General features: G+C 39.7%; 1 protein-coding gene across 1 annotated transcript; it reads left to right on the top strand.

The window, feature by feature from the left end:
* Positions 1-10,557: 10,557 nt before the first annotated feature.
* On the top strand, positions 10,558-16,495 carry loxa (lysyl oxidase a). Its single transcript, XM_035668087.1, has 7 exons — positions 10,558-11,475; positions 11,792-11,900; positions 12,336-12,473; positions 13,727-13,883; positions 15,462-15,557; positions 15,731-15,846; positions 15,952-16,495. The coding sequence occupies exons 1-7, from the start codon at positions 10,818-10,820 to the stop codon at positions 15,956-15,958; spliced, it is 1,281 nt and encodes a 426-aa protein (XP_035523980.1). The 5' UTR covers positions 10,558-10,817; the 3' UTR covers positions 15,959-16,495.
* Positions 16,496-18,263: the final 1,768 nt, after the last annotated feature.

The following is an 18,263-nucleotide window of genomic DNA, read 5'->3' as shown; positions in this document are numbered from 1 at the left end:
ACATGTTCATCCAGACCTTACGTAGCACATAAAATAAGAACACTCAGCCTGCTCCGTTCACATCAACTAAAGTCTCCCAATAATTTCTGAGTTTTTTATTTTCTGGACAAGATATCGAAGACTGATTTTATAACGATAATAACTGTGTTTGAACCACAACCCTTAAAAGAAACATCCATATAATGTATCACGTCTGATACTCAATCTACATAATCATACATAATATCAACATTATCTTTAAAAATGGTTTATTAAAATATATATTATTAGTACATTGTTAACAGGGCTTATGAATATATTGACTGCCTGGCAAAATGGACCTAAAAAGAATCTGTTATTGCGGGGTTCTAAAATATTTGTCATACTATCTCCTTTCATATTTCGGTGTTATGTTCTATTTTACACGAGTTTTCTTTATCAACACACCGCCTCAGTTGATCCACAACAGGAATGTGATGGTTACTAGTTATTTGTTCAATATCTGGATCTTCTTACAGTGATCTCTACTAATATTCCGCTTGAGATTAAGATGAAGAGCAAGAAGCAATAAATAGAAAACCAGCATTAGCCTGATCATAAAATATATTATATGTCATCTATTGATTGACATCTATCATAGTATCTATAAGACGAAGTCATATCAGTATTATTCAAAATTAGAAGACAGACTAGCAAATTAACATTTTTCATACATGACATTGGAACTGGCTGGTTTAAATATCAGTCAGGCATTCCAACTCCCATCGGATGCTGGTTGACACTTTGTTGGTACAGAGAATAGCATGAAAATTGAACATAGGGAACGATGAGAAAAAATGAAAAGAACATCCTGGCCGATGTAAAATCATCCTCCTAACACCAGATTGGAACCAAAATACTGTCATATTTCCTGAGATTTGTGTCTTTGATAAAAGTGCTCCCATCACACACACTAAGATGTTCTCGTCTAGAAGATAAACCTTAGTTGTTCAGTTGCATGTGCCAGAGACTAAAGTAGGCACATGTACTGTCACGTTATTCAGGAGGAGGCCAGGAAAGACCATATTGAACCATAAGAAACACCAGACTTGTGAGTAATGCTCGACCAGGTGTATTGAGTTTAGAATCTGCACGTTGTTTTCACGATTTTAGGTGTGTGGATCGCGCTGAGAGGAAATCTATTTATTGTCTGCTTTTTGAATAGTTAATGGATATAAAGACTAATTTTCGTATTTTACTTTATCTTAAAAGGTATCAATTTTTGAATTCGTGTTTCATCCGCATACTATATAATAGTTTTCCGTCCTTCAAAAGTCATACACATGCCAACAAAGGAGTTGAATAGGGTAAGTTTAGTGGTGAGGAGAAAGGAGGAGAGAAAGACTACTAATATAATAAGAGAGAGAAAAATAATAAGGAGTAAAGTACTTAAGAGCGTAGTTAAAAAGCTGTAAGATGAGATTAAAGAACGTGGAAGATATGATGATTTAAGAGGAGAATAAAAAGCAGAAATACTATTCAGCGCCCGTTAAAGAAGTTCACCGTTGGATTTAAGTAAAGTAGGAGTTATTTCTCAATACAGAGGCAGGAAGTCTATTGGCGTATGGTTGTTCAAAGAATGGTGAACTGGATCCTTGGCCCTCGCCCCTGTCTCTGGGGAGATAAATTGTGACGGTCTCTGAAGCATACCTTCGAGTTCGTTCCAATAGAGAAAGTCACAATAACAAGATTTGATGAAGATGAACATTAGTGTAGAATTTAAGTAAATGGTTAGAGTTGTATCGTGAATAGCAAAACTTGTTTCCTTTAATAGATTCTCAATCTGGGACGATGGTATAGTCTCATGAGTTCTTTGAAAAAGTTTCCCATTGCATTCTAAACTCTCAGACCTCTGGCACAGCGGTTAAACGGAATGGATATATAAATGAATCGAGTCACCAACGCATCTCATATTTAAGGTCAAGAACTTAGATCGCTTATATTCTAGCACTTAAACCCACACACTTTGCGGCAGCTCCTAAATGCTTATAAGGTAGGGCTTCACGTTCACGCGACCAGACATGCGTCCGCTTGTGTGCCAGATGATCAGTGATGGCACTTGTACACTGATCCCGTGAACTTTTGGTCCTCTCCTGTGCTTGTATCCGCATGCTGATGGTCACTCTTGAAACATCTTCTCTCACACATCCCACAAACAGGAGGCGGCGAACAGCATGCAGATCTTTTTCAAGTACTGTCATTCTCACATATATACGCTTCCTTTCTCACGCTATCCATTTGCGCGGTCCTGCGCGTCTGCTCCTCGTCTCCCCGATCTTGTCACTGGGGCCGCGTTGCCCTCCCTGCCTGCACACTCCACGGGCTGTTCCTTGCTCACCACTGATGTTGTATTCTCGTTGCCGTGCTCCCCATATGTTTTTTATCCACACGTGATCTGTTTTCGTTCACCCTGCGCTGGGCGTTGTGAGCACGTGACGCCGTCGTGTGTGTGTGCCTGTGTGTCTCCCGTGCTTTGGCTTCCACTTCTCCCCATCTGCCTTTCTCTCTCTCCATCACCCTCTCCCCCTTTTCATTTCCCGGCCGTCCGCGCGCCCTCACCTTATTTTTCTCTACCGTACCTGCACCGCTCCCACTCACTTGTGCCTCCGCTTACCCCTCTCCTCTCCTTCTTTCCATCCTCACTCACAGATATCCCCCTCTTGGGACCTTTCGGGCCTCCCCTCTCCGAGGACACCCCCCCCGTGCCTCCCTCCGTAGTTTCCGCATCGTTGAACCGCCACTGCTGCAACACCCGGGCCATACACACACACTGCCCCACAACACACATATTTCACCCCCACACCCCATTAATACAGCACACCATGCACACACACACAATATACATTACGTACACACACACAGACATATATACACAGTCACCAATTGAGTCACTTTGCTCCCTATCATGCCCCCACATCGTCTATTTCTAGCTCCAGCAGTGAGACCCCTCCACACATTCGCTGTCCATCCTGCATTCCCATGGCGCACTTGTGCTATGACACGCCTCGCCTCAGGCCCGCTGCGTCTGTATTAACTTCACTTCCGGCTCTCCCTCCTCTTCCCTTGACTGTAACTTCCCATTCCTTAATCCCGCTGCCTACTCCCTCGTGACTTTCGCATTCCTTGTCCGCCGCTTTCCAGACGCTGCTAATACCTCGTTGTGCACGCCCCCAGGGTGAGCTACTCTTATGCGGCCTTTGACTTTAGTCTTCCTTTAGATGGTAAGATGGATCCCACGTATTTTTCTTCCCTCTTTTCCTTCCTTTGCTCTTTCAGGCAGCGTATCCAGTCGATGTTCATTCTCCAACCATTCTTCCTCGCGCCATTGCTTCATTATGATCTCCACTCACCGCAACTCACCTCCTTCCTGGCTATCCCAGATCCAACCATCCATTCTCCCACCACTTCCTCTTCATGTAAAGCACGTATGTTATAGCCCCGCCCCCCCTACTTCTCTAAATCTACTCCCAGACTCTTCTATCGCATCCTCCTACTTAAACCGATAAACCTTTCTATCCCTAATCTCTTGACTTATTTTATACTGATTTGCATTTCGTGTATAAGATTCATGTATTGATTAGATAGATGATGAACTTGTCAGGTTGAAAGATATGTTATACATTCTCTCTCTTATTCATTTTTCTTGTATATCTTTTGCTTTTTATTTTTGAATGTTAAAATAATTCAATTAAAAACTAAACCTGGCCTCGAACATCCCATTCATTACAATGTCCACTTTCTAAGTGTAAGTCTTAAATAAGTAGAGGTATTCCTATCCAACCAATATAATGTATTGCAAAACCTACTAGCCTATATTTAAACTGGTATCACATGATGGATCTTTTTTTACTAGATTCATTGAGGATGTCTTCGAATCTGAACAGCTGACTCTATACTTCTCCTCCCCTGTATAAAATATCAAATATTTTCCTTCCCAGGCGATCAAAAAAATTACAAGACAAATCTAACCCTAAAGAGAGTCATTTTTCCATTGAATCCTTGGAGCACCAAAGTATCAAGGTACATCTTGTTAAACAACTACACACAACACACACACAGTCACACGCACAATCCGCAGATCTATCGTCCTCTACACACAACAGAGTCGGTAGGAGTTTTGCCTTTCCTACTGAACGGGCACATGCACATATCAAACTATAGATCCTTCTGCAAACCAAGAGAGCATAGATTGGAAGGAAGCACTTTATCTTATAATCCGCAACGAACCCAGCGAAAACTTTATATTACCTCATTGTGTGACATCAATCTTCAGCAGATTCCTTTGTTATACTTTCTTATATGTCCGAACTACCCCGTTAATCTGTATTCCTCAGTCTCTTCCCAACCGCAGAGGAGAGATTCCGTTTCCCGTCCTAAAAAGATGTATCTGTGATGCTCCTTCCTGATATTGTGATGTTCATAGGATGAGTATTTCTTTTGCAAGCAGTTAGGTGGGTGGGGGGAATCCTATGTGTTTTATCTCTATTTCACAAGAAATATATACAGTATAATCCTTGCACATAGAAGATCAAACCCCACAGTCTGTTTTAGTAGTACCAACCCGTTACATGTACATGTAGGATGCGACCGTTGACTATTCCACATGTGAAATGAAGGGGACCTGAGCTAAAGACCAATTTAAACCTGCTACAAGTTAGACTCAATCCGAGATTGATACTATCCTTGGGCCATGTTGCCAGCAGCCGAAAACAAGCCGTGAACAATCGACAAATCTACATCACCATTTAAACGGAATAGTTTTATTAAAGGAATATTGATATTTTAGAGAGTTAGAGAATATCTTAAACCACTCTCAATACCTGTCCGTTAAACATGGATCTTATAGCCAGCAGCCTGGTTAAGCTTAGCTTTAGCACAAAGACTGGAAAACTAAACAAATGTTTCCTATCTAATATCGAACTATTCCTTTAATAAACTATTCCTTTAAATGGTGATAATTTGTCAATGTGTTCACGGCTTGTTTTCGCTGCTGGCAAATGGCCAAAGAAATCCGTTATTGCAGGTTTAAATTGGTCTTTAGCTCACTTCATTTCACATGTGGAGTTTTAAGGCTTCCTCATAACAACACTGACACACAACAGATGTGGTGTGATTTATGTTATCAGATTTATGTTATTGTCTTGTGAAATAGAGAAACACATAAATCACTGCTGAAAATAATTAATACAACATCACAAATCAAAGAAGAGCAAATACATCTTTTTATTACTGGATTAACTGGAATCTCTCCTCTGCGGTTGTGGGATGACGAGAAGACACAGGGAGTGAAAAGAAAAAGGACATCTGCATGAATCATCACACAATGTAAAGTTTTCTGGGTTGTGTCTTGATAAAGTGCTCCTCCTCCTGGTTGCAGAGTCTATAGTGCATGTGCAGAGTGCCACGTAGTCCACCAGACTCTGTGTGTGTGATGCGGTGTGTGTGTGTGTGTGGTACAAGCCCTTACTTGGTGCTCCAAGAGTAATGGAAACCCAGTATTTATGAAAGAGGAGAAAATATTTGAATTGTCTGTTTCTGTCATAGAGTTTCGAGCTGAGTTGAACCTGACCAGTTTGAATAGGCTGAGTTTTGCAAATAGGTGGAGGGAAACCCTACTACTAGAAGGAAATAAAAGAGAGTACATCTAAGCATGTAAAAAGCTGTAAATGAGATTAACAGAAGCAGAGATGTTATGGGATAGAAGTTGCGGGGTTTAAGTAGAGGGATGCGATAGAAGAGTCATGGGAGTAGATTAGAGGAAGTAGGCCTCGCTGTGGATGTTTTGAGAGATGTGTGTGGTCCTGTGTCACTGTGATGAGATCATAATGATGACATGAGAATGAATAATTAAATGTAAAAGGGAAAAAAAAAACCTTTCTCTTTAAAATAATACTCCTGAAGTTGGCTGTTTAACAGGTTTTGAACAAGTATTCATCCAAAGATGCAGCGATAAGGATGGATTACAGGTTCACAAAAGCATATTTAATCAAATATCTATCTGCCTTAAATCCAGACACTGGCAGCTCTAAATGCTTAAAGGTAGGCTTCACGTCTCGAGCAAAGAGCCGTTGTGTGCCAGATGACTCAGTGATGGCACTGAATGATTGGTGTTGGTTTATGGTAAATATAGCATCTTGAAAGGATGGAGCTCTTTTTTTTGTTTTCCTCTTTACTCAATGACGAGCCTCATGCAAGGAAGCCCTGTCACTACTTTCCCTCCTTAGTCTGCAAGACGTGGATTTATTCAAATTCTTTTAGCTCAATAGAGTGCCCAAAAAAAATCAGGAATGGGGGTGAATTCCAGCAACGTGGACAAAAGAACTCGGCTAATTCCTTGCAGATGTGTCTCCGAGCTGTGTGAGGGAACGCTGCTGCCCTCGCTGGAGAGAAAAAGGACTCTGCATTGGAGAAAGTTCAATGAATTACGAGCGAAAAACATCAGTGACCCAGTACAGCTGGTTCTGACTGTCTGACTGGTTTTCCAGGGAAGAGAAAGGAGGCGACCCGGGAACACATAGTTTTCCCTCTCTGGAGGAACTGTTGGTATGCAGAATCACAAGAGTGTATGTTAGTCATCCTCAAAGCAAAAAACACAATCACATATTACAGCTGTTTCATACTGGAAGCAAATCCTACACATTTGAATGAATAAAACTGCTAGAGGGCATCCTCTGAAGACAAAACAGGAAACACTTACAAAAGACAGATTTGCTGCTGATGTTGCTTGGTGATTCAGTTTGGAAAGATTTTTTATTCACTTCTTTTTCACTTCTTATTCCTCTGGAACTGCTTATTCACAGTTTCACTAATGCATCTAATAGTTTATCTGGATTAGGGAGTCGTTGCTGTCCTTGTTTCTTGTATCAAACGTTTCCCACTTATCTTTAACTCTTGAACAACTCAAGTACAAGTCTGCAGGGAGGATACATTTTCAGGAGCTCATATAACTCAACGACCACTTGCTCTGATCCGCCCTCACGGCTTACACAAGCTGAAGTCACGTGACTGTGAGATGATGTGTGCCCTCTTTTATCCAAGAACAATACAACTGGTTTAACTGTAATTTACAGCATGATTTAATCCGTGTACTCTACCATTAAAAGAACCCTTTCACAGACTGTAAAGTATTTTTAGTTGGCTGTTGGTTCTTGATCTCTTTCTCAGCTACTGTTTGGGCAGAATAGATTTTTCACTGGAATCATAAAAGTTGATGTTAATTTATAAATGACCATCACATTGTGTTTTTTAAAGCTCCTCAAATCGCTTCATGTGGAATATTTTTCAATAACATTAAATATCCATAACTAAATATGCAACAATCAAAGCTAAATGTCCCCTTGTGGAGTCTCTGACATCTAGTTTTGTTATGGATCAGTAGTTTTAATGAGCTTTGTTTGTCCTTGTCCATAAAGACGCATCCGTATTGGTACGAGCAAGCATGTGACATGATATTCACAGTCCTGCCAATAGTCTCAACAATACAGGATTCATAATGTACATAGAAATTGTCTTTGCAAATGTTGCAAAGTAACACTGAATGTAAATACATAAAACTCCACAGGGCACCTTTAAAATTTTGAAAAGACATCCATAGCTTGAATCCATCTTATTTATTAATTAATGAAATGTATTTGTTATATAAAAACTAAAATAGACCATAATAGTTTGGCAACACGACCAGAAGAAGGAAAGTAGTTATACGCACATCACTCAGGTGCAAGGCCATCAGAAAACAGCATCAATGAAAAAGCGATAAAGCCCATTCAGTCACAAAACTCTTTTTAATAATGCCAACATTCGATGAATCTTCGTCAGGTCAGAATGTTGAAACCTGCCACCATAAAGCTCTTCAGCCTATTGATGTGTATAATGTATAAATATGGGTGGTTTCAAGTCTTTCAAACATTCAGACCATCTAAGATCGACGGTTGTCATTATTAAAAACATTTGTGGGAGTTAGTAAGTGAGGCCTCACCATCCTTCTGACTTTTTGGGGTTTTAAGCAGGAAGTGTCAGAAAAGTGTTATCAGATTTTAATTAAAATATCTCAATTCTGATTAATGAGCAGTTTTAGCCCCTTAAAGAAAACTGTTTGGTCCTGTAGGATGACACCAATTAAAGTAAATGAGAAGACATGTTTTTCAGGTCTTTGGGACAGTGGTGCTCAAAATGAACTAGCTCATACGACGTGTCGCTTGATCACGTTTGAAGGAAAAGTGTTCAAAGCTGTTCTGAACAGCCACAGTCAAAGTTGGAGCAAAGCCTGCCGTTATAGAGAAGGATGAGACGTGATAATTGTTCAAATGACGGCACACATCTGTCTCAAAGGCATCGTGGTCTTGCGCTCTGCTGCACGTGCAAAAAGTGAGAGGAGTAGTGGTTTGAAGAACTAAAAAGAGAGCTTGACAGAAATTAAAATCCTGCCTACTTACATACTTCCTCACATCCACACAGCTGGCCGGGCACTGCGTGAAGTGGGAGTGAACGTGGGATCGTCGGTTTAGGAAAGTTACAAAAATTGATGGATGCAGCCGCCCAGTTCCAGTGTTGGAAAGGTGCTGTTCTGTCTGACAAGCAATTCGAATAAAGCATACTTCCACCTTAAAGGAATAGTTTTACTTTCTGGCAAATACACTTTCTAGTGTAGAATCAGATGAGAAGATCAGTACCATCTGTCTGTTAAATATGAAGCTACAGCTAGTGAGGTTAGCTTAGCTCAAAGATTAGAAACAGGGGAAACAAATTGCCAAATTGGTTCTTAACTTATATGAATTGGTAAAAAGAAGAGAGCTTGTCTAACTGTTCCTCCTTTTCCAGGCTAAGCTAAGCTAACAGATAAGAGAATGGTATATCAATCTGCTCATCTATCTCTCCACCAGAAAATGAATAAGCGGATTAACCATAATGTCAAACTACTGCTTTAAATGTTAAAGAAGGAGCATTGTGACCAGATGGTCACCAGTTCAGTCCTAGGCTTGACACGACACATTTGAGCAGTAAAAAGGGAAAAACCAGAGCTTGCCCCTCCCTCATTAAAACCACTGAGGTGCACCTGAGCAAGTACATTGTACTAGGAAGTTTCCAGGTGTAAATGTGGGTAACAGAGTGAGTGAACAGGACGTTTCTAAAAAAGAAACCATCTCAACGTTGCTACAAAAAACTAGAATAAACTCTATATTAGATGACACCTGGCTCCATACAGAGTCTCTTTTGGTGCCACCAGCAACTACTATTTTTTGGTTTTCTAGACACTAGCTCATCCGCAGACAGAAAACATAATCCAAAGGAATAAGATAAGAATGTAGAGTTTTTCTGAGGGAAGACCATAATCCTAAACAACTCCCTCATGTTCTGATTAGACAATAGCATGCAGCACTCCAATATTAATTGCTGCCACCTGCCCCCTAGTGTCAGGAAATGGGACACTGTAATTGCTTTATTAGATCACAGGGGACCTTTATTTTGCAAAGTCCAGAAACTATTATCCTGCATGTGTCACATAATGTTTCATATTATAAAGACTTCCTCTCCATTTTTCAAAACAGATTTTGTAAAGCAAATTATTCGTTGCTTGAGGACTTCTACTAACAGCTCACAGTTGGTTGTACATATTCTTCACATACAATCCAAATGTGATGCTTTTAACTCTGTAGCTCTCATAAAACTTTGTGATTTGAGAAACTGTACAATCTTTGTGACCATTTGCTGTGGTTTAGCAGCCGCCATCCTGCGGTCAATTATGTAGATGCTAGAAAGAATTTCCTGGTTAGCTAAACAGAAGAAAATGAAGACCTTGGATTACGTTTACCAAGCTATGCATTATACCTCTGACAGGGCAGTGATTTGACTGGGCAGCAGCATATAACTTACATTAATCAGGAGAGGAGCGTGGGGGTCACCAGTCTGCCACCAGACACAGTAATGCAGATATCACGTAACACCACAGCTTCATTTTGTTTATTGCTCAGACTACACTAATTATGACCTTATAGAAGATTACTATGAGATGCATGTGATGAGGCGTTCACGTTGTCAGCAAAGCTCCAGTACAGACAGGGGTGAGGCGCGGCTGGGGTAGAGGGGGGAGGGTGGAGGGGGGATTGTGGGAGATGGTTTCCAAAGAAAAAACTGAAAATGTTGCAGGACCATCAAGGAGTCATGTTTAGGTTTCTCCTTAGAAGATCCTCCTATGAGAAAGTGCAGTGTAGAGACTTTTGGCAGAGTGTGTTGCCATTTGGTTGGGAGTTCATCCAACAGTCAGGAAACAAAACAAAAAAACTATTCATTATTATTCGTATGCTATCAAACTAAGTAGGGTGGATTTCACAAGAGGGTTTGTGTCTGTTTTTGATACAATTGTTATGATTCAAAATATGCATCTGTTTCCATTCTTGGTGATGAAGAAGATCTGTTTCACTGCTTGTTACTCAAACACATTAACCACCTTTGAAAGGGCCAGACAGAGCAGTTATCAAACACACTTGGAAGGGCATGATCAGACATCAAGTATCCATCCAGTGGTTATATGAGCAGCAGCGCCAGACTTGTGTAACAGATTCAGAAACTCCAAATGCTGAACTCCTCCTCCTCATCCTCATCTCACTGGACGCATCTGCAGGCTGCAGGAGCAGAGCGATATGAGTTTACACGGATACATTCAAACTTAGCTTTCTCTTCTCTGCTCATTGAACATCCTTCAAATAGAGATGAAGGATATTTAGGTTAAAGACCAGTGGCAATCCCGACTCATTTGAAATAATCGCTTTGTCACATTAAAATCGCCTTTAATTGAGTTCATAATGGGATTACGCATATTTGGCACGCCACTTTACGCGTATGCGTGCGTCTATTGTTTTGTTTTCATCCTGCAAGATGCTCAGTCTCAGGAGGATCCGGGGGCACAACAGGGAGATAACCAAAGAGCGGGTCTGCGGCAGACGCTACAGTGGTCGCACAACGGCAAGATTTTTAGCATTTTAAGCCAGGGCTCGGAGTATCAGCCGCCGAGGCGAAGGGGCGCACCGCAGGAACAAGTGCAAGCGCGACCTGTCACCATCATTCGTGATGCGGGCGTGAGACATACGGACACCTCCAGCCAGCCGGTGGCCCAGCAGCAGCAGCAGCAGCCTTCCCGGCCGGCGTCCAACCCGCACAGCCCCGGTGGCCTCCCGCCTCCACTCCAAAGGCTCCTGAGAGGACAAGAGCACCGCCAGCATCACCGTGACCGCCCCGGTGAGCGCAATGGGACGCAGAGGAGCAGCGGAGCCAATGAGACCCAGGAAAAGGTCACTGTCAGTCCGCCTCTGCCCAGGAGAGAAGACATGATGGTCGGCGACGATCCCTACGACCCCTACAAGTCCACTGATAGGGATAATCCGTATTACAATTATTATGACGTTTACGAGAGACCGAGGCCGAGAGCAAGACCCGGATATGGCACCAGGAATCATCAGTACGGTAAGAGCTCTCAGAACAACATTCAGGTCAATAATGAGGTAGATATGACCGAAGTGGTGTTTAGGATGCTTAAATTATTTTATATATGAAGTCTATCAAGCAAGCAATCAGTTAATAAATTAATCAGTTAGTGTTTCTCTCTTTGCCTGCATGTGTATTTCCTATATGTTAAAGATAGAGGAAGTTTAAATGTGTTAAAAATATTCATTTAATGATTTATGTCAGTTTATATGTATATGTTTTTATGCACCATTTTTATTTAGCTGTCATATTTAGCTATAATTATTACTATTATAATGTTGTTTTGGTGTTTTAGGTCTGCCTGATCTCGTACCTGACCCATACTACATTCAAGCCTCTGCTTATGCCCAGAGAGTCCCAATGTACAACCTGAGATGTGCAGCTGAGGAAAACTGCTTGTCAAGGTAGACTGCCGTCAGGACATATCCACATGGAGAAAAAAAGAGCACGGTTTGCAGCCAAGTCTGAGTGTGATTCAGAGAGCTTTGAGCCATAACAACCAACTAAAGTGTTTGTGGGTGAGGGCTGCCCAGTGGAACCATGAGGTAAAATTAACTGAATCCTGCCACTGATGGTGGAGAGGGGTGGAGCGGTGGATTTCTGTAAAGTTTAATCATAGTTCGTCCGAGAAGAGAAAGCACGAATGGTAAACACATTATCGAAAACTAACCCAAACAACCACGTGCCTTCAAACTATTTTTCCACCCACCATTTACACATAGACTGCCTTCACTCAGACATTCACACTCTGCTCCACTCAGAGGAGGGCATGTAGCAGGAAAAACAATCTGAGTGATGTAATTGTGTCCATACATGACCTGTGTTGTTTTTGTGTGCAGCTCAGCCTATAGATCCAGTATTAGAGACTATGACACCCGTATGCTGCTGAGGTTTCCTCAGAGAGTCAAGAACCAGGGGACAGCAGACTTCCTGCCCAACAGGCCACGTTACTCCTGGGAGTGGCACAGCTGTCACCAGTGAGTATAATGTCATGTCAGTGCTGTCCACCTCACCATCACACACTCAAAAAAGTCTCCGTGACTTGTGGCTCGTCTCTTGCATCATTTGTTCTCTCTGGCCAACATGCTGGCATCAATTAATCATTTGCATGAGGATTTTCATGCATGAATACGTAAATCAGATCAGGGCTTTTAAGTTCTGAACGCAAAGACACACGTCTGAATCGGGTGAAGATCAAAAAACATTAAGACGTTGCGTTATTCACAATCTTTTAAGAGTTTGAATCAGAGACAGAAAATGTTCTTTGCACATTGTAACTCAAAAGATAAATTTGTGTAGTTGTTTTGCTCATGAGTTACAATATAAGCAACCAATTGTTTCCAAGAGGAACTATTTATCAGTACACTATCTGTACTTTCCAGTCTATAGTTGTGGTATGGCACCCCCTGTTGAACCACAGTTGTGTTACTTTTGGCAGTTTTATAGTTTCTGTTGGCTGTTTTATTGCTTTGCAGGGATTTTGATATCAGGACTGACATCTTAACATGAGTTTTTGTTTGTATCTTTAGGCTCATTTTTTTATTTTTACAATCTTAGCATAAAGATTGTAAAACCTACATCGGGCCTTTTCAAAATATGATGTGACTGAACAACATATGACCTTTGAATTTAGTTAATTTAAAACTGCAAACCCAGACACTGTAAAATAAAGTTGTGTGATGAAGATAGTAAGCCAAAAAGGAAAAACCGCTGGTATTTTTGTTCCTTCATTGAGCTGGTGGAAACGTGCCTGGTTTTTCTTGATTCTACAGAAACTACCTCAGTCCATAGTTATGTTGTGAAACAACCAGTCCACTGTGCTAATCCCCAAGATGGAGCACATTTGGCAGTGATCCAATAAACTGTTGATGTAGACTGTATAGATTATTTTTCAGGGCTTTGAAAGCTGAGTGATGTTCAAATCCAGATTGTTTCTGTCTCATTAAACAAACTCTGTCTTTAGGATAATGGAGTGAAAGCAAATTCAGATTCATTGCAGTTTTATAATAAATAAAATAAACAACTGTGAGGTTTCCAGTCACAGTGACTTGCAGCCATTTGAATGCTGGTCAATGCTGGTAAAAGTCCAACAAAATGTATTTAAATGTTAATCAGTAAGTGTATAAATGTCCCTGGCCGGTCTCAACATGATAAACAGTCCTAGATTGATGTGGACCTCGCTCGTTATAGATTAAAACTGATGATGAACACTGCTGCTGCTGATCCACAGGCACTTCCACAGCATGGACGAGTTCAGCCACTACGAGCTGCTGGATGCCAGCACTCACCACTCGATGGCTGAGGGCCACAAGGCCAGCTTCTGCCTGGAGGACACTTCCTGTGACTACGGCTACTACCGGCGATTTGCCTGCACTGCACATACCCAGGTCTCAGAGATACATGCTGAAAAGTGAACTGTTAATATGTTGTTGTTACTCACTTTAAAGCTGCATTTTTATATATTATTATATTATATAATATCATATTATTATTACTGTATTAACAATAGATCACTTTGGGCCGCTCAAACAAACCCACAGAGAATTATCACCTGATACTGCAGTTCTTGTCAGCTCTGCATTTAGCTTCTTTCAGCTCATTGTTTTGGTTTTGGACTCTATGCTACCTACTTAGGTTAGTTAGCAAGGTAGCAACTAGCTTGTGAAAATAGAGAAGCATTTATCAGCTAAAGAGACAGATATTTCTTTAAGGAGTTAGTGGAGACAGAGCTAAAAGGAGCTACTTATCCAGTGGCCAGAGACACACACAAACCAATGCTAATGTGCTCGGTGTCTGCTGGATGTGTAAATAAGCAACTTTTTGCTAACGAGTTTACCACATCAACTTCATACAATTCAAGTATGTCAGCTTGTTTCCGCTGCCCTTTTAAAAATCTTTTAATACAAGTTTAAATAAGCGCCTGCAACCAATTTTAGCCCGTTAGCTTGTGTTAGCTAGAGCAACAATGTTAAAAGTAATTCAGAATAAACGAGCTGGCAGCTTCTGCATATAAACACAGAGAGTATCATCTAACTAGCCAAAATTGTTATTGTTACTGTTATTGCAGGGTTAAAGCTGTAACCCTTTAACATGGAGACACCATATTATTATTTTTTATATAAAGAAAAGAGACTAATCTATTAATACACATATTACATCTTCATATTCATGTCACCATTCATAGCACTAATTGTCCACAGCAGTTGTACATATTATAAGCATCCTGTGGGCACTGAAGACATTTATACTTGTCATATCAAGAAAAGCACAGGTGTTACTAATAACATTAACGATGGTGTCCCAGTAGACGATGACAGTGAGACAGTGAGGCAGCATGAACAATACCAGGACCCTGAAACTTAAGAACCTAAATGGAATTCAGCCTTAATTGATTGAATTATTTACACCCGTGTTTTTTCTACTGTGACGTGTCAAAATGTCTTCTTGTGGTAAAAGTCTGTTTCAATTATTAATGTTGCAAAATAAAAGCCAGTTCAGAAATAGAGAAAGGTTTCTAAAGTTGGAAAAGGTGAGTGGAACTAAGAAAAACAAGTTCTCTTTCACTGAGGCAGCTGTCCTTTAGAGAACAACTGTAGTATTTCCTTTTGCACGAGCCAGTGGTGATGGTGATTTAATGATTTCCTGTTTCTCCGGCAAGACGATCCCACTGGCCTGAACGTCTGTGATCAGTTGTTTAGTTCATGACTTTTTTTTTCCATCCTCTTCTTTCTCTTCTTGCTGATATTGCATCCAAATAATACCTCTAAGACTGAACCAAAAATACAGTTTTAATTAATGTTCTTGTTATTATAAGCTTTTTATTCTATACTGTAATAAATTTAAGGTATATTGGTATATTGTATAAGGTCTTTATGAAAGTTTCTATATGTAAAAGGGCCTTATATTGTTTAGTAACAAGTTGTTTGTTTATATAATGCTTTTAATGGATGCTGTCCAATGTGCAGGGCCTTAGCCCGGGATGTTATGATACCTACAACGCAGACATCGACTGCCAGTGGATTGACATCACAGATGTGAAACCTGGAAACTATATCCTCAAGGTTTGTTAGAAATACCAGATGATGTTTGGCTTCCTCCTGAGACACTAAACCCCTTTAAAAGAGTGGAATCACATTACATTCATCAACATTTGATTCGGGTCTTTGCTGTGTTTTTATCTTTGCATTATTCGTTCATATATTTTTTGTAATATGTATCTTGTTGTTCTCCACAGGTCAGTGTAAATCCGTACTATCAGGTCCCAGAAAGTGACTACAGCAACAACATTGTGCGCTGTGACGTTCGCTACACTGGCAACTACGCCTACGTGTCAGGTTGTCACATGTCAACGTAAGTGTCTCATGTTTCATGTGACAAATAATTCTTTGATATTTCTTGTGTCCTCCATTGTAATCCTCATGGGGTGTTTGTTCTATTTTTATCTCTTTTTTTCAGGTATTAAGAGTTGACAGTCATTCACAGCGTGCTCTGTAAATGACAATGAAGAGGACTGCATATTAAAGCATATAAAACATCTTGAAATAAAATTTAAATTGTTAGTAATGTTGTTTACAATTTAAAATAGTCCCAATCTAGGATAATAAAAAGTAATCTGATGTCATAGTGTCAGATAATGTTGAATTCTTCTTTGTTTGTGTGGGAAAGCAGTTTTTTTTTTCTCCTTACAAATAAGTATATCCTTATCTCATCTTTTCTGTATGGTATATTTCTTTTGCATTGTACTGTATGCTTGCGTTTCATACCACTTGTAAGATAGTGAAAGAATGAAATCCATGAATTAGAAGCTTAGAATAGCGAAATACAAATGTAAACCAGCTTGCCCTCATTGTTAAGTCATTATCAATTATATCACAAGTTTAAAATGAACCAGCTGTTTAAAGGAAAATGTATTTGTTATATTTATAAGCAACGGAAGACTTCAAAGCTTTTGGTGAAACTTAGTTGAATAAAACGTTGAGAATTGACCTCATTTTTACTTTTTCTGTGTCTTATTGTCTCCACACACACTTAATCACAAATACAGACTCACGCCATGAAAAGGGTGAACATAAAAAGTTAAAACTACTGATTATTTTTTGATGAATCCATTAATTGTTTAGTCGATAAAAGATACGAGTTTTGTAGAGCCCCGTGGTAACAATCTTCGTGTCATATAAAAGAGAGAAAAAGAAGCAAACTAGAAACTGTGTGAATGTTATCACGATTTGTGAGAGAAACAAACAAATAAACAAACAACAAACAACAAACAGAAACACCAGAGGCAGAGATATTCTGACTTTCAGTACCTATTAAAAGCTCCAAAACACTTGTGCCTACATTTCCAATAATGCAAGTTGATAGAATCTTTCATTAGACCCTAACTCTGCCTGGTAAACACCCACATCTTTAAAACCTCCCAACTCCAGTTTTGTAGCTCAGACTTTCGTAGTTTCTGAGTTTCCAGCGTCCATTACCCTGATGACATCACTATGACATCACCAGGGTCATTTTTTGTAGACTTAAAAAAGGTTTCTCCAGAGCTGAAGCACATTACTGTTTTCACAAACTGAGTAAAACCATGACTAGTAAACTGTTCTTGATGTCTAAAACTGGTGCAATGCCCCTTTAATAAGGAGTCAAGGACATTTTTTATTATTGTACAACACAAGGTTGTAAAATGAACTGAAAGTTTGCAGTTTCTTCATGGTACACACATAGAAAACATGATTAAATTCATAGAATAATAATATAAAATAAAACAGGAAATAATTCTGCTATACATCTTTTGAATTAAACTCAGAATTGAATTTAAGTTAAATAATTTTGATGATTAACAGTTTATTGATTGCAGGTGATTTGTTTGCTGTAGAATGACTAACTAATAATTTCAGCACTAGTTAGGAGCGCTATGTGTTCATTTTAGTCAGCAGCAGCAAGTTGGTTTATTCAGAATTACTTTGACATTGTTGCTGCTCAAACCATTTGGTAGCAGTTGTTGAGCTCACTTGCTTAAACCTGTATTAACTGAGTTTTGGTCACTTGGGGGCAGCGCCAACTTATATTAACCTTATTACATTTAAATGGGGAATTTGTTAGCAAATAGATGTTCATTGACACATCTAGAAACATTAGCATTCATTTGAAGTTGTGTTTGATGCCACCTGATGTACCGATGGACATATTTGGCTCTTAATGCTCCACTATGTTAACAAGCTTTGGTGGCTAACAGTATCAGTTGGTGCTGAGTAACAAAGAGTCAAGAAATACAAAAAACTGAAAGATACTCTGTGGAGCTGAGGGGAAATGTATGAGTGGGTTCATCACTATGATAAAAATACTAAAAGAAGCTGCTTTAAGAGGGGCAGGGAGCGTACGATGGGCTGAAAGAGTACGTCCATATGTAGATTTAATTTCAATGTATTAAATCCAACAATATTTCTGGATTTATTATATAAATCATGTGTTGGAAATCTTATCTTTGTATGTCCAGTGAGGGGTTTTGTTCCTTTTTCAGTAAAAGTATGAAAACGACAAAAACACTCATGAAATGTGTGAAATTCTTGTTTGTATTATTAATATTATAAATGGTTATCTAATGTAAAATATGGTATACATTTAAAGTTAAAGTTAAAGTCACTCATACTATAATTTATCTCATAATTAGTGATATATTTAGTAGGAGAACTAAATATAAAGTGACCCATAAAATCCCAACCTGGTCATTGTCAGTATCCTCCGCTCCAACAGGGGGCAGCACGGACACTGTT

This window comes from Morone saxatilis, unplaced genomic scaffold (genome assembly GCF_004916995.1).
Source record: "Morone saxatilis isolate NCDOM2014 unplaced genomic scaffold, NCSU_SB_2.0 Contig21, whole genome shotgun sequence".
NCBI lineage: Eukaryota > Metazoa > Chordata > Actinopteri > Moronidae > Morone > Morone saxatilis.
Note: the sequence above shows the minus strand (reverse complement) of the source record. Positions and strands in the feature narration are given on the sequence as shown.

Bases quoted from the DNA above. Each gene is read 5' to 3' on its own strand.
- loxa (XM_035668087.1), top strand. From the start codon at position 10,818: ATGGGATTACGCATATTTGGCACGCCACTTTACGCGTATGCGTGCGTC. The intron at 13,884-15,461 runs GTCTCAGAGATA...TCCAATGTGCAG, and splicing joins CCTGCACTGCACATACCCAG to GGCCTTAGCCCGGGATGTTA. The intron at 15,558-15,730 runs GTTTGTTAGAAA...TGTTCTCCACAG, and splicing joins CTGGAAACTATATCCTCAAG to GTCAGTGTAAATCCGTACTA.